Here is an 18,978-nt window from a genome sequence, read left to right as displayed (position 1 = left end):
AAGCGCTTAATAGAGACAAGAAGCGCTCAACACAGATGGAGAGTCGAGACGGAAGGCAACCGCCGCCGCAGATGGAGAGTTGAGAAACAAGCTTGAAGCGCCCATTGCCCAAGCTCCAACCCTTGTGAGTTGTAGATAAAAGCAAGCTGCAAGGGAGGGGGCTCGCCCCTCAACGGCCATTGACCAGGTGGCAGGAGGCTCAAAGCTCAAGCTATTAGCCTAATTAGTGAAAGCCTAATTTTTAAAGGCATCTAAAGCATCAAAGCATGCAAACTTAAAGAGAGTAGGTGAGTTTACTCACGGTTATAACTTATTCGAATTTCCAAATTCTAATTTCTGACCACCAGGCTCCAAGCCTCCAACAATTAAATTAAATAAAATATATAAAATTACATGCTTTGAGTTAATAGCCTTACTTAATGCAATTATAAGCCAGGTTAGTCTCCAATTTCCAAGGTATTTAAAATTTTAATTTTAAAATTCTAATTTTCAGTTTCTCCCCTTGGTTCCACATTAAAAGGGAGCTTTAGGGAATTGGGATATATTATTCTAAATCTTGATATAATATTATTTATAAGGCTTATATATATATATATATATATGGTTAAAAAATAAAAAGCAAAATTTTAAGACCAGCATTTCAAATGACATACATTCTTAAATAAAACATTTCACAATGACATGCAATTTCTAAGCTGTTACATGTTTTTTGACGTGAAAAAAAAACTTGAACCTTTTTTGACAGGTAAAAAGGCCCTTGACAGGCAAAACACCCGTCAATTTTAGGCCCCGGTCACGCGCACCCGGTCAATTTTAGGCCCCATGTACATGGGCATTTTTCAACTAAGGCACAAAAAGTCTTCATAAATTTAGGCATAGTTGAAATTGTACACATCGGTTAAGTAGCTAGTAGCTTATGGCCATGGTACACTCTCATGCTCCCAATCAGTTGCTGTGTTTTCTCTGTATACTCTGTTTTTTAATATAACCGTCATTCTCGCCTTCCACGTGCAGGAAACCGAGCCTAACCCTAACCCTAACCCTGACTTTAGCCCTGAACCCAACCCCAACACCCCAGCTGTTGAGGATCAGAAGGAAACTGAAGCGCAGGAGGACAGTGTTGACAGCGAGGAGACCTCCGAGGTGTCCAAGGTTGTGGAGGCTCAGACGCTACACCATGTAAACATGCCTTTTCTCCTTTAGCGTATACCTGCTTGTGTCGTCCATGGACGGCTTTGGAATATGTAGTCATGTGTATCCCGTGTTATGATGGTCCATAGATGTCCTTCTTCATCTAAGATTTGCACATGCATAGCCATATGTGTAGGCCTGCTTAGGATGAGACATGGGGCTTCTTCATCTCGCTTGAAGTATGCATCGCTGATGTATAGCCATGGTTTGCTCGTCTGTGATGGCCTATGGATGCTTTTCTTCATTTTGGGTGATGTTTGCATTGCAGATGTATAGCCATGGTTGCCCATCATTATGATGGCTTATGGATTCTCCTCTTTATCTCATTGGAAGTTTGCATTGCCAATACATAGCCATGGTTTTTCTGCTTATGGTGGCCCATGGTTGCTCTTCTGCCAGGAGTTGCACTTCTTCATGTCATATGATCTTTGCTCGGTAGCTGCCACACAACCCATTCAAAGAAAGAGAAAACACAAGTTGTAGGCAAAACCAAAACTGAAGAAGGCTGTAGATAGTTGATTATTGTTGAAAATGAGCACAAGGGAAGCCCATAGGTGCTTACAAGCACAAGAGATTGTTGCAAGAGCCAATGACCTCCAGCAAATATGCAAGAATGAGATGGAAATGATGAGAAGGGTGTGGACCCTTATATATGTCCCATATGAGCTAGTTGGCTCGGCTGTAGAGCAAGCTGACAGCAGTTGTGAAGCATAAATATGCTGTAAAAAGCCTAAAAAAGACTCATAAAATGGTAGAAAAATCTTGAATGATGTTTGCACTGCAGGGTCTCAGAGAAATGACCAATATAAGCATGCTAGGATACATGTAGAACATCTGGAGATGATATATTTTACCACACCTCCTCTTCAGCGCCAGATGGGCGGTCCAATACCAACACGCTGAAGTAACACCTCCAAAGTAGCTCTCGGGAGTGGTTTGGTGAAGAGATCAGCCACATTGTCCTTGATAGAACAGTAGGCCAGCCGAAGAAGTCCAAGCTTGATCAAGTCGTGTACAAAATGATAATGCTCCTCGATATGCTTGGATCGTCCTTGTATCACAATATAGCACTTTGAGAATTCGAGAAGATGGTAATCAGAGAAGTGTTGGCATAGCACAAACGCTCCAGAATTTGATGAATCCAAAGTGCCTCAGTGGAGGAGAGAAGGCAGGATTTGTACTAAGCCTCGGTGAAAGAAGTAGCAACAGTCCTTTGCTTTTGAAACCTCCAAGAAACCAATCCTGTACCAAGCATGAAGCAATATCTAGATGTAGACCTCTGAGTATAAACGCAGCTTGTCCAATCAGAATCTGTGAAACCAACAAAATGAGTACCACTGGAATAGGTGATGCCATATTTGAAGTACCTTGAAGATAACGAAGAACTCTCAAAGCTGTCTTCTGCCAATGAGATCTTCGAGCGGCTGATGAGAACTAGTTGAGAATACTCATGGGGTAGGAGATATCTGGACGGGTGTTGGCAAGGTAAAGCAATGAGCCAACAATCTGTTGGTACTCCGTGGAATCCACCAAGGGTGTATTGTCCTCCTTGGATAACTTGGCATTGGGATCTATGGGACAAGAGATAGGTGTACAGTCTGATAACCCATAAAGTGAGAGCAGCTTCTTCAGATACTTTTGCTGAGAAATGAAGATACAAACATCTTTCTGCCAAACCTCTAGTCCAAGAAAATAATGAAGAAGGCTAAGATCAATCATCTCAAATGCCTCTGAAAGCTTGGATTGAACCTGTGTGACCAACTTAGTATCCGAGCTAGAAAGGATGAGGTCATCAACATACAAAACAATGACATAAATAGATTACTGTCTGCATATGTCCTCTCGAAGCCAAGAGATAACAAGAAGGCATCAATCTTCTAATACCAGGCACACGGGGTGCTTGTTTGAGACCATAAAGCGTCTTCTGCAAAAGATACACATGGGTGTTCTGTTAGTAGTCATCTCTTGTATGTACATATTGCTCAGAGAGGGCCTTTGTTGTGGGTGTGCTTGCCCAGGAGCTCTTATCATTTTTTTTCCTTTTTTTTGGGTCGTGGGGGGCTGTATTTTCTTGGCAGACTGTAGCTGTCCTGGCCAACTAGTTTTTTTTGTTGCCCGACTCTTCATGTGCTGGCCGACTGGTTCTTTACCCCAGTCGTGTGGACATGAGGTAGTAGGTCGGTTGATTTAGGACTCCTTCCAAAAACTTCATATCCCTTCAGTCTTTATTAGTCTGTCGAGTGTAGGCCTCTTGCGCTTTAGCCAACCTGTCTTTTGCCGACTCTAAAATCTCTTGGTAAGACTCTGTCACTCTGTTCGCTTCAGGTACTGAAGACGAGGTCCTGGTCAAAAATGACTGGAATGGTCTTTTTCCAAACGCTGCCTCATATGGAGTCCTGCCAATAGCTGAAGAAAAAGAATCATTCAAAACAGCTTGAACTAAAGGCAAATAAGATTCCCACTTACCTTGCTAATCGTGGACGTAACACTTCAGCACATCAAAGGCCAATTGGTTGTATATCTCTGTCTGGCCGTCCGTCTGTGGATAAAATGCACTGGAAAAATTCAATTTAATACCGAAGTTATCAAACAATGCCCTCCAAAAATGATTAGTAAACTTGGCATCTCGGTCTGACACTATGGCTCTAAGAATCCCGCCAATCGGGTATCAATGCCGAATGAACAACTAGGCAATATCCTCGACAGTCACATTGGCCCTGCATGGAATAAACATAACAAATTTGCTAAATCTATCAACTATAGTTAAGCACTGAGTATTACACTTACTCGGACTGGGAGGCGGATTCCTGACAAAGTCCATTGAAATATCTGGGAAAGGTCCCTCAGGAATTGGCAAGGGCTGTAATTACCCTATGTTCTTTCCACGAGGATTTTTCACCTTTTGACAAATATCACAATGTTGTACATATGTAAACACATCTCGCCTCATCTTTGGCCAATAAAATTGCCGTTCCAATTTCTCCAGGGTCGAATTCATGCCCCTATGACCACCAGTAATGGCATCATGGGCGTCATGGAGAAGAGCTGTCCTGAACGATTTCATGACACATAGTCGGCCTTTGTAGGCTACAAGTGGCTTATGAGTGGAAAGTTCGGAATTCCTGGCTCACACTTAATGGTCACTGGGGCGTTTGCACATTCCGATTAATTTGGAAAGTGTGCTTGTCCCACTTGACATCAGGAATTCAACTCAAGTTTTGAAGCATAGTTATTGTGACATGTGAGGTCTTTGACCGTAGTAATCACAACCTTAGTCTAACTAAACTGCACTTAATGATGCTTAAGAAAGACAGATAGTGTCAATGCAATGCAATGCAGCTATATTAGATGATGAATGCGGTTACAATGAGATCCAAATGGATCTATGATGCTGAATATGCTGCCTATATGCTGAATATACTGATATGCTGAATATACTGCTGTCCCACTGTCTTTCCCTTGTCTCCTGGGAAGGAAACGCTGAAGGGATGGCTTTGGGACTGATGCAATGCTGATGTGATGCTGAAAACGCAGATGTTCTCCTGTTACCTGGGAAGGAAACGCTGAGGAGATAGATGCGATTGGCTGAATCTGCTGTTTACTGATGTAGATGCTGAACTGAATGCTTTGCTGGACTGAATGCGTTGAGGGCTGAAACGCTGCAGTCAGATGTTATGATGGACTGAAACGCTGAGGTCTCTATTTATATGGGGAACAGGTGCTGGTCGGCCAGCTTGGCTGCAGTCGGCCAGATGCACATGCCCACGACTGCCATATAATGCCATAAAAGGCTGGTCGCCTGACTTAAATGCTGTCGGCTGGTTTATACATGCTGTCGGCTGCCTCCACAAGCCCCCAAATGCTTGTCTAGATGGCTAATGTGATGCTACAATGCTGAATCCAACCCATACCATGTGGTACGCTGAAAACATTCATTTAAATGTCCATAAAATGCTTGATAAATCCTGATGATGCTTATGATGCTTATGATGCTAAAATGATGCCATGTCACTGGACACCTGAATGGTGTGCACGTGACATTCCCGCTGCTAAACTGTTGCTGGGTGGTATACCTGGCAACCTTCGACTCCTCTGGGGATCCTTCTCCTCCGAACCACTGCCCCTTCTGTCTTCTGCTGCCGGGACTAAGGTCGTCTGCAGGAGTGAAATCCTTTGAGCCAAGACTCTATGTACTGCGGGAACTGAATGGCAAATGCTGCTAAAACTGCTTGGAAATACCTGAGTCACCCCTGACCTGCCTGTGGAAACCTTTCTCCTACCATCTCCGTCGTTCCTGAAGGTCTGAACCTCCTGAGGCGATGTTGGAGCAAACTTCCGTCTTCTGTGGAAGAGAAACCCCCTGCTGCTGCCGGTTGAAGCCCAAAACTTATGTCCTCCTTTGATGATGGATGTCATTCTTTCCCAGAGAGTTCATGGGCAAACATGTATGCCTTGCAGATGCAAGACGGACTGCTAAGATGACTACTAAGATGACTACTATGCAAGCCATGTGCAACCCTATATGCTGTGCAAGAATGCAGATGGATGGGTTACTAATGCATACCTAAGGGAAAATCCCTAAGGGTGGCCTGCAAGATTTTGAGAACTGGGTTTAACTGTGCGGAAGTGATCAACATGATGTCTGACTGAATGACTAATGGAATGAAAATGATCTAAGGCTGGTTACCTTGTAACGCTTTGATACCAATGTGACATGTGAGGTCTTTGACTGTAGTAATCACAACCTTAGTCTAACTAAACTGCACTTAATGATGCTTAAGAAAGACAGATAGTGTCAATGCAATGCAATGCAACTATATTAGATGATGAATGCGGTTACAATGAGAACCAAATGGATCTATGATGCTGAATATGCTGCCTATATGCTGAATATACTGATATGCTGAATATACTGCTGTCCCACTGTCTTTCCCTTGTCTCTTGGTTGGGAAGGAAACGCTGAAGGGATGGCTTTGGGACTGATGCAATGCTGATGTGATGCTGAAAACGCAGATGTTCTCCTGTTACCTGGGAAGGAAACGCCGAGGAGATAGATGCGATTGGCTGAATCTGCTGCTTACTGATGTAGATGCTGAACTGAATGCTTTGCTGGACTGAATGCGTTGAGGGCTGAAACGCTGCAGTCAGATGTTATGATGGACTGAAACGCTGAGGTCTCTATTTATATGGGGAACAGGTGCTGGTCGGCCAGCTTGGCTGCAGTCGGCCAGATGCACATGCCCACGACTGCCATATAATGCCATAAAAGGCTGGTCGGCTGACTTAAATGCTGTCGGCTGGTTTATACATGCTGTCGGCTGCCTCCACAAGCCCCCAAATGCTTGTCTAGATGGCTAATGTGATGCTACAATGCTGAATCCAACCCATACCATGTGGTACATGCTGAAAACATTCATTTAAATGTCCATAAAATGCCTGATAAATCCTGATGATGCTAAAATGATGCCATGTTATTGTACACCTGAATGGTGTGCACGTGACAGTTATAAGGGCTATGAGATGCGAGTTCATGGCATCAAAACTATTCTCCATCCACTGCTGAGGCCCGATAGGGAAGGATATAGTCATGTTTGGGTCCAAAGGAACCTGAGCTGTAGTTGTTGAAGCCAATGCTGGGCCGTGGGGATAGTAGTAGGATTAGTTGATCTCCCATGGTGAAAGAAGTGAAAGGTTGAAAAAAAGGTAAATAGGGTAGATGAGAAGGGTTGTGGTGAGGCAAAGCTTCGCGGTGTAGAGGAGGAGGAGGAGGGCGTCGAGTTGTGTGACGCCCTTGCTCGTGAAAACACCTGCAGATAGGAAGGAGGTGGGAAGAGTGGTTTTGTATAGGGAGTCGTGTGGCATGTAAGAAAAGCGGGTGTTGGATTTTTGTTAAAAAAAATGTCAAACATAGGCTTTTTTAAGCCTTTGTCCTGATTTTTGATAAAAAATCACCATGTTGTGCATTTCCAAAAAACATGACGTGCTTTTTGCTTGGTGCACCAACGTGGCATCCTCTCACCTGCACACGTCACCCGACTTGTTTCTTTACTCCCACTCCTCTGCAGGTCCAACTGTGCAAACGTCTCATCCACACAAACATGTGCTCGATTTCTTCCCCCCTCTGTGCGAACTGGGCCTTGGCTGCCCGCCCGTGGACATGAGTGCCCTGTTGAAGCGTGTAGCACGGCCGCCACCAATGCACTGAGAATAGCAATGGTTGTCGGCCTGTGTGAAAACTGTCAGAATGCACAGCGGAAAATGAGACAACTGCTGTGAAACAAATCGCAGAAGTGTAGAGAGAGAGAAGCTGTATAGACTCTGCTATATACACGAAGATCCGACACAAAAATGAGTGTGGGGGCAAGGGTGGTATTTATACCACCCTAGGCTGCTGGTTGGCCAGCCGCCAGCCCAAAAACAGCCGGTTGGGTGCACACATGTCCACGACAGAGAAAATAGCCAGTCGGCCAAGACAAGACATGGTCAACTAGGAGAAAAACACAGTTGGCCAGGACCAGATCAAGTCGGTCAGCACTAGACAGTCCCCACGACCAAAAACAGGGAGAAAACATGGAAAAATGGGGAAAAAAATGGAGAGAACACCTGGGCGGGCTCACCCACAACAAAGGCTCTCACTGAGTAATATGTACAGATAGGAGATGATTGCTAACACCCCCTCTCAGCTCCTGGATGTGGAACCAACCCAGTGAGCTTGAGTGTTGCCAGAGCATTGCCTGAGGTAGAGACTTTGTGAAGAGGTACGCCGCATTGTCAACAGTAGCCCTCTCTGCTGCTTTACCTCGACATCGGGACGGCAGCCCTCTCTGCTCATTTCTTCGGGACAACAGCCTATCATCTGCCTTGGATTGTGGCCTTCTCCACCCTCAGCATTATCACAGGACAGCAGCCCTCTCTGCCCCTACAGAGTCTTGTACTGGATTTCATCATATATACACTCACTCATTTCATGCTGTGTTGAATTCCTCTGATCTCTCATACATTTGGTCCTTTCGTCCTTTTGCCCTCACATGGTATCATAGCTATCGTGAGCAAAGGGATTGAAGACCTTGAGAGCACACATCATGGATCGTCTACCCAGGATTCCAGAAGACCAGCCTTTCTTACCAGATGTCGATTCTCCTTATTTAGATATAGATCAGACGGAGGATGGGACTTCTTATTCACTAGAGAGCCCCGTTCGAGATCTTTCATTGGGAGATGACCAGCCCATTTACACCTATTCACCCTCTACACCCTTGGCATCTCGTCTTTCTTCTCCGAGCTTATCAAACTTCACTTCTAGAGGAGGATACATTCCTACAGCCAGTGTGCCAATACTGGACCCAGGTATCCAGCCTCATCTGGAGAGCCCTGCTGCTTAGTCTAGCCGACAGACAGTCTGGACTTCGGTATGGGACTTTTTCTCAGGAAGGACAGGTATCTCTTCGATCGTTGAGAGATCCATTTTCATCAACCATGCCGATGACCGCGTCAAGTTTGTATGTGCCTTTGAGTACTTATGTTCCTAATTTTTCCTGGGTGTCTTCTTCTGTATCACAGGTTCAACATACGGTACCATCGACTACCTTCGATCCCTGGAATTATGTGAACCCAAATAGAAGAGGGTCTAGGAACACAATTCACTCCGAGAGTGATGACGTAACCGTTAAGGTTGCTGAATACCGATGTCTTAATGTTGAGTACGCCACCACTGGCTCTGCCAAGTCTCAGGAAGACCAGGTTATCACTTTATTGCCTCCTAGCTTCTTTACTTTTGTCATTAGTCTGGAACCTATGCCTAACCTATATGAGTGTGAGTGCCAACTCTTGCGCTTCGCTCGGTTGCATGCCCAGTTTCATCCTAAGAAATCTTCCTCCTCTACTCAAGACAATTTACTGAGTTCTTGTAAGAACAGGGCGTTCAACGCCAACTCACCTCCACCAACTCCCTCTCACAAAATGGAGTGGTCTACCGCAAGAACTGAACTGTGATGGATACGGCATGTTCCATGCTCTTTGCAGTTGAGTTGCCTGAACGCCTTTGGTCAGAATCGGTCAACACTGCGGTGTACCTTCTGAACCGTTACCCCACGGTCGCTGTTCCTCACAAGACCCCGTTTGAGGCATTTTATGGCGAAAAACTGATTGTTTCCCATTTCCGTGTCTTTGGGTGTCGTGTGTACACTCACACTCCGAATGACACGAGAGGCGAGCTTGAGCCAAGGAGTGAGTTGCTCATTTTCGTGGACTACTCTTCTTAATTAAAGGCTTACAAAGTTTTTAATCCAAGATCGAACAAAGTCTTCATTCGTCGAGACATTGTCTTTGATTAGCGGGATTTACTTCGCCTTTCGTTGCCCATACCATCCGAACAAGAATCTCCGGTTGTGCCACATGAACCCAATCAGTTAACTATTACTCCGCCTCTTGAGGGGCCTTCCTCCTCCTGACAGCCTCCCAGGGACCCATTACCCCATTGGTACCAATAGACCATGTGTGATTTTGGCATGCTTCCCCATGATACCCCTTTGGACGGTCCTCGTCGGTCCACGAGGCTCACTCCTCGTGCCTCATTTGCCTCTGTTTTCTCCACCAACTATGTGGTGCATGATGAGCCAACATCGTGGAAAGATGCTATCCAACAGCCAGCCTGGAAACAGGCTATGGAACAAGAACTCGAAAGCATTGATCGTAATGGCACGTGGTCCCTTGTGGATCGCCCTCGTCATAAGGTCGTCATTGGAACCAAATGGATCTTTCACACCAAATTTAAAGTCGATGGTACCTTGGACAAATACAAAGCGCAGCTTGTGGTGATAGGTTTTCACCAAAAAGAAGGCTTTCACCAAAAAGAAGGCATTGACTTTGACGAGACCTTCGCACCTACTGCTCGAATGACTACAATCTGTCTCTTACTCAATCTGGCTGCACACCACACATGGCCAGTCTATCAAATGGATGTCAAGAGTGCCTTTCTAAATGGCATTCTTAAGGAAGAGATCTATGTTGACTAACCTCCGGGTTCCTTGCTCGATGGGTATGAGGACAAAGTCTTTTGCCTGCATAAAGCTCTTTATGGGCTTATGCAAGCCCCTTGAGCGTGGTATCATCGCATCGACAAATTTTTACATAGCCAAGGTTTTCAATCATCTCACTGTGATTCCAATATCTATATCCACACAGATTAGGGGATTGTTTGCTACCTAGCGTTGTATGTCGATGACCTCATCATTTCTGGTTCAAATCAAGCCAAAAGTGGCTGATATCATGGCACAACTGAGATGAACTTTTGAGATGACTGAGCTCGGTCTTCTCTCATATTTCCTTGGCATGGAGGTGGTCCGACATCCTTATGATATTTTCGTGTCACAACAAAAGTATTGTCTTCAACTCATTACTTCCTACTTTCTTGATGGTGCTATCCTTGTGGCTACCCCATTGGATCCAACCATCAAACACTCAAAGGAAGAGGACTCACCTCCACATGAAGAGCGAACCTACCGCCAAGTGGTTGGGAAACTCATATGGCTCACAAATTCTCGACCTAACATTTCCTATTGCACATCCATTTTAAGTCAGTATTTCAATGCTCCTAAGGGGCCAATCGGAGTTCAGCGATGAGGGTTGTTCGCTATCTAGTAGGTACGTATATGTTTGGACTTCACTACAGTCGTGGGATCACCCCCCGTGGTTACACAGACTCCGACTGGGCCGGTGATTTCGATTCGTGGCCTTCTCATGGTGGTTATTTGTACTCCCTTGGATCTACCCATTTCTCTTGGTCTAGCAAGAAGCAGGATACCGTTACAAGTTCTTTTGCTGAGGCTGAATAGTGGGCCCTCTACGACGCCACCACGGAGGCTATGTATCTTTGTTAGCTTCTTATGGAGATGCGTGTTCCGATTGACACCGCTTCTACCATCTTTGTCGACAGTCAGAGTGCGATTACCTCTGCTTTGGCAGTCCTATTTTTTCTAACCATACCAAGCATGTGGGTGTCCATTTTCATTTTACCAGGGAATAGGTTGAGCTTGGTACCATCAGGCTCCGGTACATCCCTACGGCGGACAACCATGCTAACATCCTTACAAAGTCCGTCGACTAGCCCATCCTCCAGTGTCTTCGCGAACGGATCAGCATTGGTCCTCCACCATCACCCTCTGCATATTGAGGGGGGGACCTTCCTCTCCTTTCATATTTTATCATTGTTGTATCGGGCACGCGAGTTAGTGAAAACCCCATGAGGGCACGACTCATGTGAAAATCCACTGCATTGCATTTACCATCTTGAATTCCCTTTGCATAGCATTCTGTTTTTTGTGTTTGGAGCACGTGTGTGAATGAAAACCCAAAAATGGGCATTCATGCATGTGAAAACCTCTTGCATTGTGGCATTGATCCAGTACTGCCCAAACTCAAAACATTCTACACTTGTTGAAGAGCACATGATCTACACCATCGACAAACCAATGCCACATTCCTCTTCATGTTCCTCTTCAACCCCTTTTCATCTTCTCTCATGGTGCCCTTTTGGCCTGAGAGGGGCTGTGTGAAACATGCCCAAACCTGCAATTTTATCCAGCCCAAAAGGGTATTTTTTGGCATTTTACTTGTCTTTGCCGCTGGCCTACTGCATATATATAAGAAGCTCAACAAAAATCTCAAAAACACACAGAATATTACAACTCCGTGTCTTGCTGCAGCCGGTGCTTCTTCATCTACAGGCAGCGCATCCTTACCTGCTGCTGCTGCTGGTGTATTCGCATCTACAGGCTGCGCATCCTCTCCTGCTGCTGCTGCTGCTGCCGGTGTTCATCCTCTTCAGGCTGCGTTTTTACCTACAGCTACTGTTCTGCAGTAGCCTTGGTATACAGTACATCAGTGTTTCTCAGGAGCTGTTCTGCACTAGCTTTCGCCTACAGTATATCAGCGTTCTATCTATAGCACATGTAGCAGCCCCCTCTGCTACAGTAGAGCTTTCCAGCAGTTTTACTTCAGCATCTACTACCTTGGGATCGCGGCCCTCTCCTTCCTCATTCATCATCACCGGGACAGCAGCCCTCTCTGCTCCTTTACGTTGACATCGGGACGACAGCCCTGTCTGCTCATTTTTTCGAGACAGCAGCCTATTATCTGCCTTGGATTGTGGCGTTCTCCACCCTCAGCATTATCACGGGACAGCAGCCCTTTCTGCTCCTTCAGAGTCTCACACTAAGCTCTTGTACTGGATTTCATCATATATACACTCACTCATTTCATGCTATGTTGATTTGCTCTGATCTCTCATACATTTGGTCCTTTCATCCTTTTGCCCTCACATGGGCTTGCCGACAGCCGCCTTCTGTTCGTGATGGCTGGCCAATGGTCACCTGAATGCACCTGGTTTGGTTGGGCCTAGTTGTCTTGGCTTGGTCGCCCCTAAAGCCCTCGTTGTTAGCACACCTACCTTGCATACCCAGGGTACAAGGAGTAGCCCAAGACCTAGAGGGTTGATCCAAGTTAGGGAGAGCTTCCAAGGCAGGAGGAGCTCCTGGGTGTGACGCTATCATAGAAGAGGGGCTTTCAGCAGATGTTTCATTGCTTGGGTTGCTAACGCTCAAACCCAAACACGAACCCGAATTAGAGAGCCAGCAAGTAGATCCCTCCAAATCCAGAGAGGAGGAAGATGAGGTCAGCCTATCAGTTTTCCAAGTCTCTCTTTAAATCCAATATTGAGGAGGATCGGGTTACATCTCTTCTAGATTATCCACTATCCAAGCTAGAGAACTTTTGTACATATAGATGTTGACACGACTAGCTGGAAGGCAGTCCTCAGCTCCCAAACACAAGCATTTGGAGATCATCACAAAGCTGTGAATCAACAAGTTATCTTTGTATGCATCAGTAGATAGGTATGCATAAGCAGGAGCTATGTCAAGAATCAAGTTCATCCTTGTAAATTTTCATGTTTTGCAATATACATTAGATCAGGTCCTTCTCTATTGTCTCTTGCTCAGTTTTGATTTGTGCTAATCTCTCATGTGCTTAGTGTTAATCTATGTTTAATTCTTTCCCATACATACTTCAAAGTGGTTTAGACGAAGAAGAACAAAGCCTTACAGGCATGCATGCAGTCACTTGGTCACTTGGTGGTTATGGTTTTAAGTGTAGCACACATGCAAGCATCGTGCAGTGAACTAACATCGAAGACATTTGTGGAGAGGCTCCTTCTGCCCTCGTACCTGAAGTTGTTTAGGACAGATTTAAAGGTTGACTAGAAGGAAAGAGAGACGAGATAACATTTACCACCAAATCCAATGACTCAGAATTCAGTTGTAGGAACGAGAGCTGAGCCAGCTTGATGCCTTCATCATCACTGGACTTCGCTAGAAATCAGTGTTCATGGAAGGCTTAGACCCCGGCTCATTTGATAAAACTTTGGTTTTGGCTTACCAGTAAAAGGTAAGCCAAAATCTGAAGTGGTGTAGGACAGAGATTTAAAGGTCAACAAGAATAAAAGACAGATGAGATAACATTTTGCCCACCAAATCCAACAAACTGAGAATTCAGTCGTAGGAACGAGAGCTGAGCCAGCTTGATGCCTTCATCACTGGATTTCGTTAGAAATCAGTGTTCATGGAAGGCTTAGACCCGGGCTCATTTGATAAAGCTTTGGTTTTGTCTTACCAGTAAAAGCTGACCATGATGAAGACCACAAAGAGGGGACATGCTTCTTTGTTCAAGCTTCAACATGAAGGAGAGAAGACTTTTAGTTTTCTGTTTGAGGAGGAGATGGAATGCCAATTTAGGGAGGACAGTTTCTTGAGTTGTCATAAAGTGGGCCATTCTCTAAGAGCATTTGCCCCAAGCTTCAAGACCTCATGATAGGCAGCCACCAGCGTATGAGGCACCGATGAGAATGTGAGCAGTTCATGTGTTTCAGTTCAGCAGCAGAAGAAGAGTTTTGTGTGAAGGTTACTACAAATGCTTTGCTGAAATGAATGAACGGGGTATGTGTTGGTGGTTTTTGATCCATGAAGTAAAGAGGGTTTGATATTTCCAGCAGTAGTACATTAAGCCAGGTTCCCAGTAACAGCCACCAAAGCACTGCTGTTTTTTCAACTGGTGTTTGCGACATGGACTCATGCATGTGTAGGGTGTAGAGTGTAGAGATCGAGATGCAATGTAGCATCTTTTGTAGGCATCATAAACCATTTCGTTCATCAGTACAACCAAGCCATTGATAATCACAGCACTCCATCACTATCAATGAGGGACTTCTAGCTTGTGTTGTTACCTGTGATGTGCAAGGGTTGAGCTTGAGTAGTTAAGTGTCCACTGTCCAGACAATGCAACTTTTACTTTCACAGGTTTTGGAACAATCATTATGAGATCCAAGTAATAGCGCTGTTGCCAAGGGACACATGTTTGGGCTAACCAGGGCTCCATACTATGCATGATGGAGTTGATGGTTTATTGTCTTGTGGTTGACTACCATGAGGTTATAAATTGCACTTTCTTATAAGGTGAATTTGGGCATGTTCTTGGATTCTCATCTAGGTATATATAACCAGAGTTCCATGCCACTTAAAACAGACTGGCCAGATGGTTTGGAGTGTCAAAAAGGAAAGAATTTCTAACTTCCCTCCAGCGAACCCCATTAGCTCATTTCATGTGAGTATAGTTGTTCACAAAGTTTCCCCTAACAGTATGCTTTGTGAGCGGGACACAGCATATTTTGAAGACTTGAAGAACATCAGTAGATTTTGACAACAGATTCAGATGGGAAGTTCTTCAGCACAGGCACTATTGCTATCAACACTAAAAGACTCAGTTCTTGTTTTATTTGCATGTGAATGAATTTGCGTTTGTTTTATTTCAATTTCTGTTTAAGATGATTCAGAACAACACATACTTAACACAAGGTGACTAGTCGCTTCTGCTAAGCTATCCAACATATGACAAGTAACATTTAACTGCTGGTGTAAAGGGCACTTAGTGATAATAGTTCAATTTTTATTTCATGTTGGAAATATGAGCTGCCAAACTTTATGGATGTGGTAGAGCAAGAAATCAAGCAGTGTATACTCATATTTTTAGGCTGACCGGATAATTTCTTAATGTTTTCAGTGTTTTTCTCTAGGCTTTTAGTCGAGTACTTTTCCTTCTGTATGTTGCTATGCTGAACTTTTGGAATCAGACCCAGCTCATCTATACAAAACTCTTATGTAGATAATGAAAGTTGGAGCCTGAAAATAATGTGTATGTAAAGAGATACATTGAATATCATGGAAACTAATTCAAAAATTCTCCATCCTTCCTGAGGATGGTCTTGAAGTATCGATGTGATCGTCCTCTCTGGCAATAGGTGGTTGGTCTCCGCTTTTAGTGTGGCTGTGCACATGATACTGATCATGCTCATCCTCGTCCATCACATCGTGCTCCTATTCTAAAAATTTAAAATATTGCAAAGTTTATTCGAAGATTATAAAGTTAACAAAAACATTTATAAATGTAGAGAAATTTTATGTTTTACCTCCACAATAGGTATCTCTCCTCTCTCATGAAGCTGTAAAACTAATGCTCGCAAGACCCCCGATGGCGGGTAGCCTGTATGTGTCCTCAATGTCAAGAAACGCCCATAATTGTTTTCCTAATTACATTGAACTGATTCCTCTATTTACTTTCTGGGAATTGATAGGGGGGCTGTGAGGGGGGGAATGGCAGTGTCGGGCTGGTGTTGGCGGGGGTGCACTTGGGGGCAATAATCATGGGAAGGGTGAGGTGGTTATCAAAATTTTCTTAGTTTGCAGTTCTTTGTTGTAGGTGCTGTTTTTCTTGCATGGTGTCAGCAATGTAAAGCATCCCTTGATTTTCTGTTGCAATAAAATTGGTTGCTTTATCATTACCTTACAAAAAATTACACCCACCCAATTAGTGTGTATAATTCTATTACATTTTCTGATTCAATGTCATGGATACGAGTCATGGCCATTATTTTCCCTGTTTTTTAAAGTCCAATAACCTTAGTTGGTGCACATTAAGCAGTTGGAGGGGGGGTGGGCCATGGCTGCCGCGATTGCTACTCCATCTGGTGCCTATTCCACGGTCATCAGCCAGAACTCTGCATCTTCTCAGTCCACATCTTCAAAGAGTGAGTTCTCATGGTAAGTTTCATTAGAGTTTCCTTTTCTCCTATTAATTTTTCTTTCAAAAATTTATTTTTCCTTCTTTCTTCCATCAATTTAAATTTAAAAAAAATGAAAGTTTGTTCCTTTCTTTGTGGAAGAGGGGGAGAGGAGGGTTTGCAACATTTGTCTTTAGTGGCTCATATGCTTAATCTTCTTTGTGGAAGAGGGGGGTTTGCAACATTTGTCTTTGGCGACCCATATGCTTAGTTTTTCATTAAAGTTATACTTTTTAAATACTTTCATATAGTAAGCTTGCCCGGGGGTCCCCAGTCCCCTCCCACCTAGCCGACCTAGGGTAAATGCCACCCAAGCCCCAAACTCAGCTCCAAGTAATGGTGAGAATCTCCTAGAGCAGCACGACCTGTGGCAGAAGCAGAGACCCCACATGAGCACAGCGCCCAAACCCATGCTCTGATACCATGATGGCAACACAGGAGGTCCGCATGGAGAGGGTCCCCAGCCCCTCCCACCTAGCCGATCTAGCCCCAAGGATACCCCAAAAGGTGTGCACAGGGAATACCCAAGGCCCCTTGCCTCTTCACCCTTTATACGCCAGGAATCCAGCACACACCAAGCCTATGGGACTAACCAAGGAGTCTACTGCCACCTGTCAGCCAGAAGAGGTGACGGTTTGTCCAACAGTCTCATGGAAAAGATCGTTCATGTGAAGGTCACTCCGAGGTAAACATAAGATGAGACAATCTCCATATCATGAAGCTCCGCATGGAGTAATTGCTCCCATCGAGCTTGTCCAAAACCCCAAATACATCCCTTGCATTTGGAGCCATTTGCAAATGCCCAAATAAAAAAATCGTTGCAAATCTGCCATCACACCTGCAATGTGTGTGCTCACTCATATACTTGGCTTGTAGCGCACAACTTTACCAAAACGTGCAAATCCCGTTGCAAATACCAAAATCGAGTAGGGTAAAGAGTTATTTGTTACCAATTTGATGACTTTGCTTTGATGATGCTGAAATGTGCAGGTACATCAGGGACACCTGGTGCAGCAGGTATGGGCAGGTACAAGCAATTCAGAGGATACAGTTGCAAGTACAGGTGTTGGTACAAAAGCAAGTAATGTGGCAATACAGACCGTACGGACTGGTACTGTACCGACTGTACGGTGTTGATGATGTGCAGCAGTGACTTGTATGGGTGGCGGCGGTGACGCGCCGAGACTGTGCGGACATGTATGGACTTGCAAGGGTGTATGGATAGGTAGGGGATATCACGAGGATTTACGGGAAAAATTTGGGCTGCTGCGTAGGGCTCAGACAAGCCAGGCTGAACCTTGGGCTCTGATACCACGGTTGGGTTAGGCTTAACCCTAATGTGCAAGAAATGGGGGGAGAAAACAGCAGAGAAAGTAGAAAGAAAGAAAGAAAGTTATATTAATGTCTTTAAAAGACGCAAAGGGTCTATGAGACCAAAATGATGTGTACATAGTGTCCATGAAATCGCGTCATGGATGAACTAAGAAAAAGCAATAGTAAACTAAAACTGAAAACTAAAAGCTAAGATCTCAGACTCTGAGATTATACAAGATGAAAAATCTAGATCCTACTATGCGAGGTATAGGGTACAATAAGTGATGGGATATGGAAGAGGTGAATAAAAACAATCAATCAACCCTGTGTGCCGAGCAAGGGCCCACCTAGGTGTAGGCATATGCTCACTTATGGTAGTGCTATGTGTGAACAGGGTTTTAACCAAGGGCACTTTTTCCCATGTGGTTTTTCCCCTTGGATATCAAGTGTGAAAGGACACTCTACATATAATATTTTGTACTTCTATATTATATGGATGTGACACACATGCAAGGGTTGACTTGCATTTTGTGGCTACCACACTTTTGGCTCTCTCTCTCTCTCTCTCTCTCTCTCTATAGTGTACCCCCCACGTCCCGCATGATATTGTATCCCCGACTTTTGCTCCTACTTGGAGAATGACCACAATAAGATTAGTGATTGCATTGGCTGCACATAAAGGATGGAAAGTGCATCAATTGGACATCAAAACTGCATTCTTAAATGGGGATTTACAGGAGGAAGTATATGTAAATCAGCCCATTGGTTTTGTAGTTCCTGGTGAGGAACATAAAGTATGCAGGTTACACAAAGCATTGTATGGGTTAAAGCAAGCTCCAAGAGCTTGGTATGATAAAATACATGCTCATCTTACCAGCCAAGGTTATGTGAATAGTCCAGCTGAAAGCACATTGTATGTGAAGAAAACCGATGCCGATATTCTCATAGTCATCTTGTATGTGGATGACATGCTCATTACAGGTACTAGCAAAGCACAAATTTCAAATTTCAAAGCTGAATTTGATATGTCAGATTTGGGGCCTTTACACTACTATCTTGGCATACAGTTTATGCATACAGATGATGGCATTGTTATGCAGCAAACTAAGTACATAAAAAGTTTGCTAAAAAGGTTTCACATGGATGAATGTAAGTCCATTTCTACTCCAGTAGAACCAGGTGTACGGCTTACTATGCATGATATTGGAGAGCCTTTTGAGACCGGCATTTGTTAGAATACGCAGTGGAGATGATGACCAGATCTGGGAACACAAGAGCCAAAATGCATGCAGAAAAATACAGCACAA

At 44.3% G+C, this 18,978-nt stretch overlaps 1 protein-coding gene across 1 annotated transcript in view; it reads left to right on the top strand.

Moving 5' to 3' along the window:
* The first annotated feature begins 799 nt into the window (after window positions 1-799).
* Window positions 800-18,978, top strand: part of LOC147608012 (transcription factor) — a 74,038-nt gene continuing 55,859 nt past the window's right edge. Inside the window, exons 1-3 of the mRNA XM_086789840.1 lie at window positions 800-925; window positions 1,015-1,179; window positions 16,219-16,337. Of these exons, the coding sequence (XP_086645966.1) occupies window positions 917-925; window positions 1,015-1,179; window positions 16,219-16,337 (293 nt within the window). The 5' untranslated portion in view covers window positions 800-916. The remainder of the gene's footprint in view (window positions 926-1,014; window positions 1,180-16,218; window positions 16,338-18,978) is intronic.

The sequence above is a fragment of the Cibotium barometz genome, chromosome 54 (genome assembly GCF_041138505.1).
Source record: "Cibotium barometz isolate CiBa-2024 chromosome 54, ASM4113850v1, whole genome shotgun sequence".
NCBI lineage: Eukaryota > Viridiplantae > Streptophyta > Polypodiopsida > Cyatheales > Cibotiaceae > Cibotium > Cibotium barometz.
This window is presented reverse-complemented; position numbering and strand designations above follow the sequence as displayed.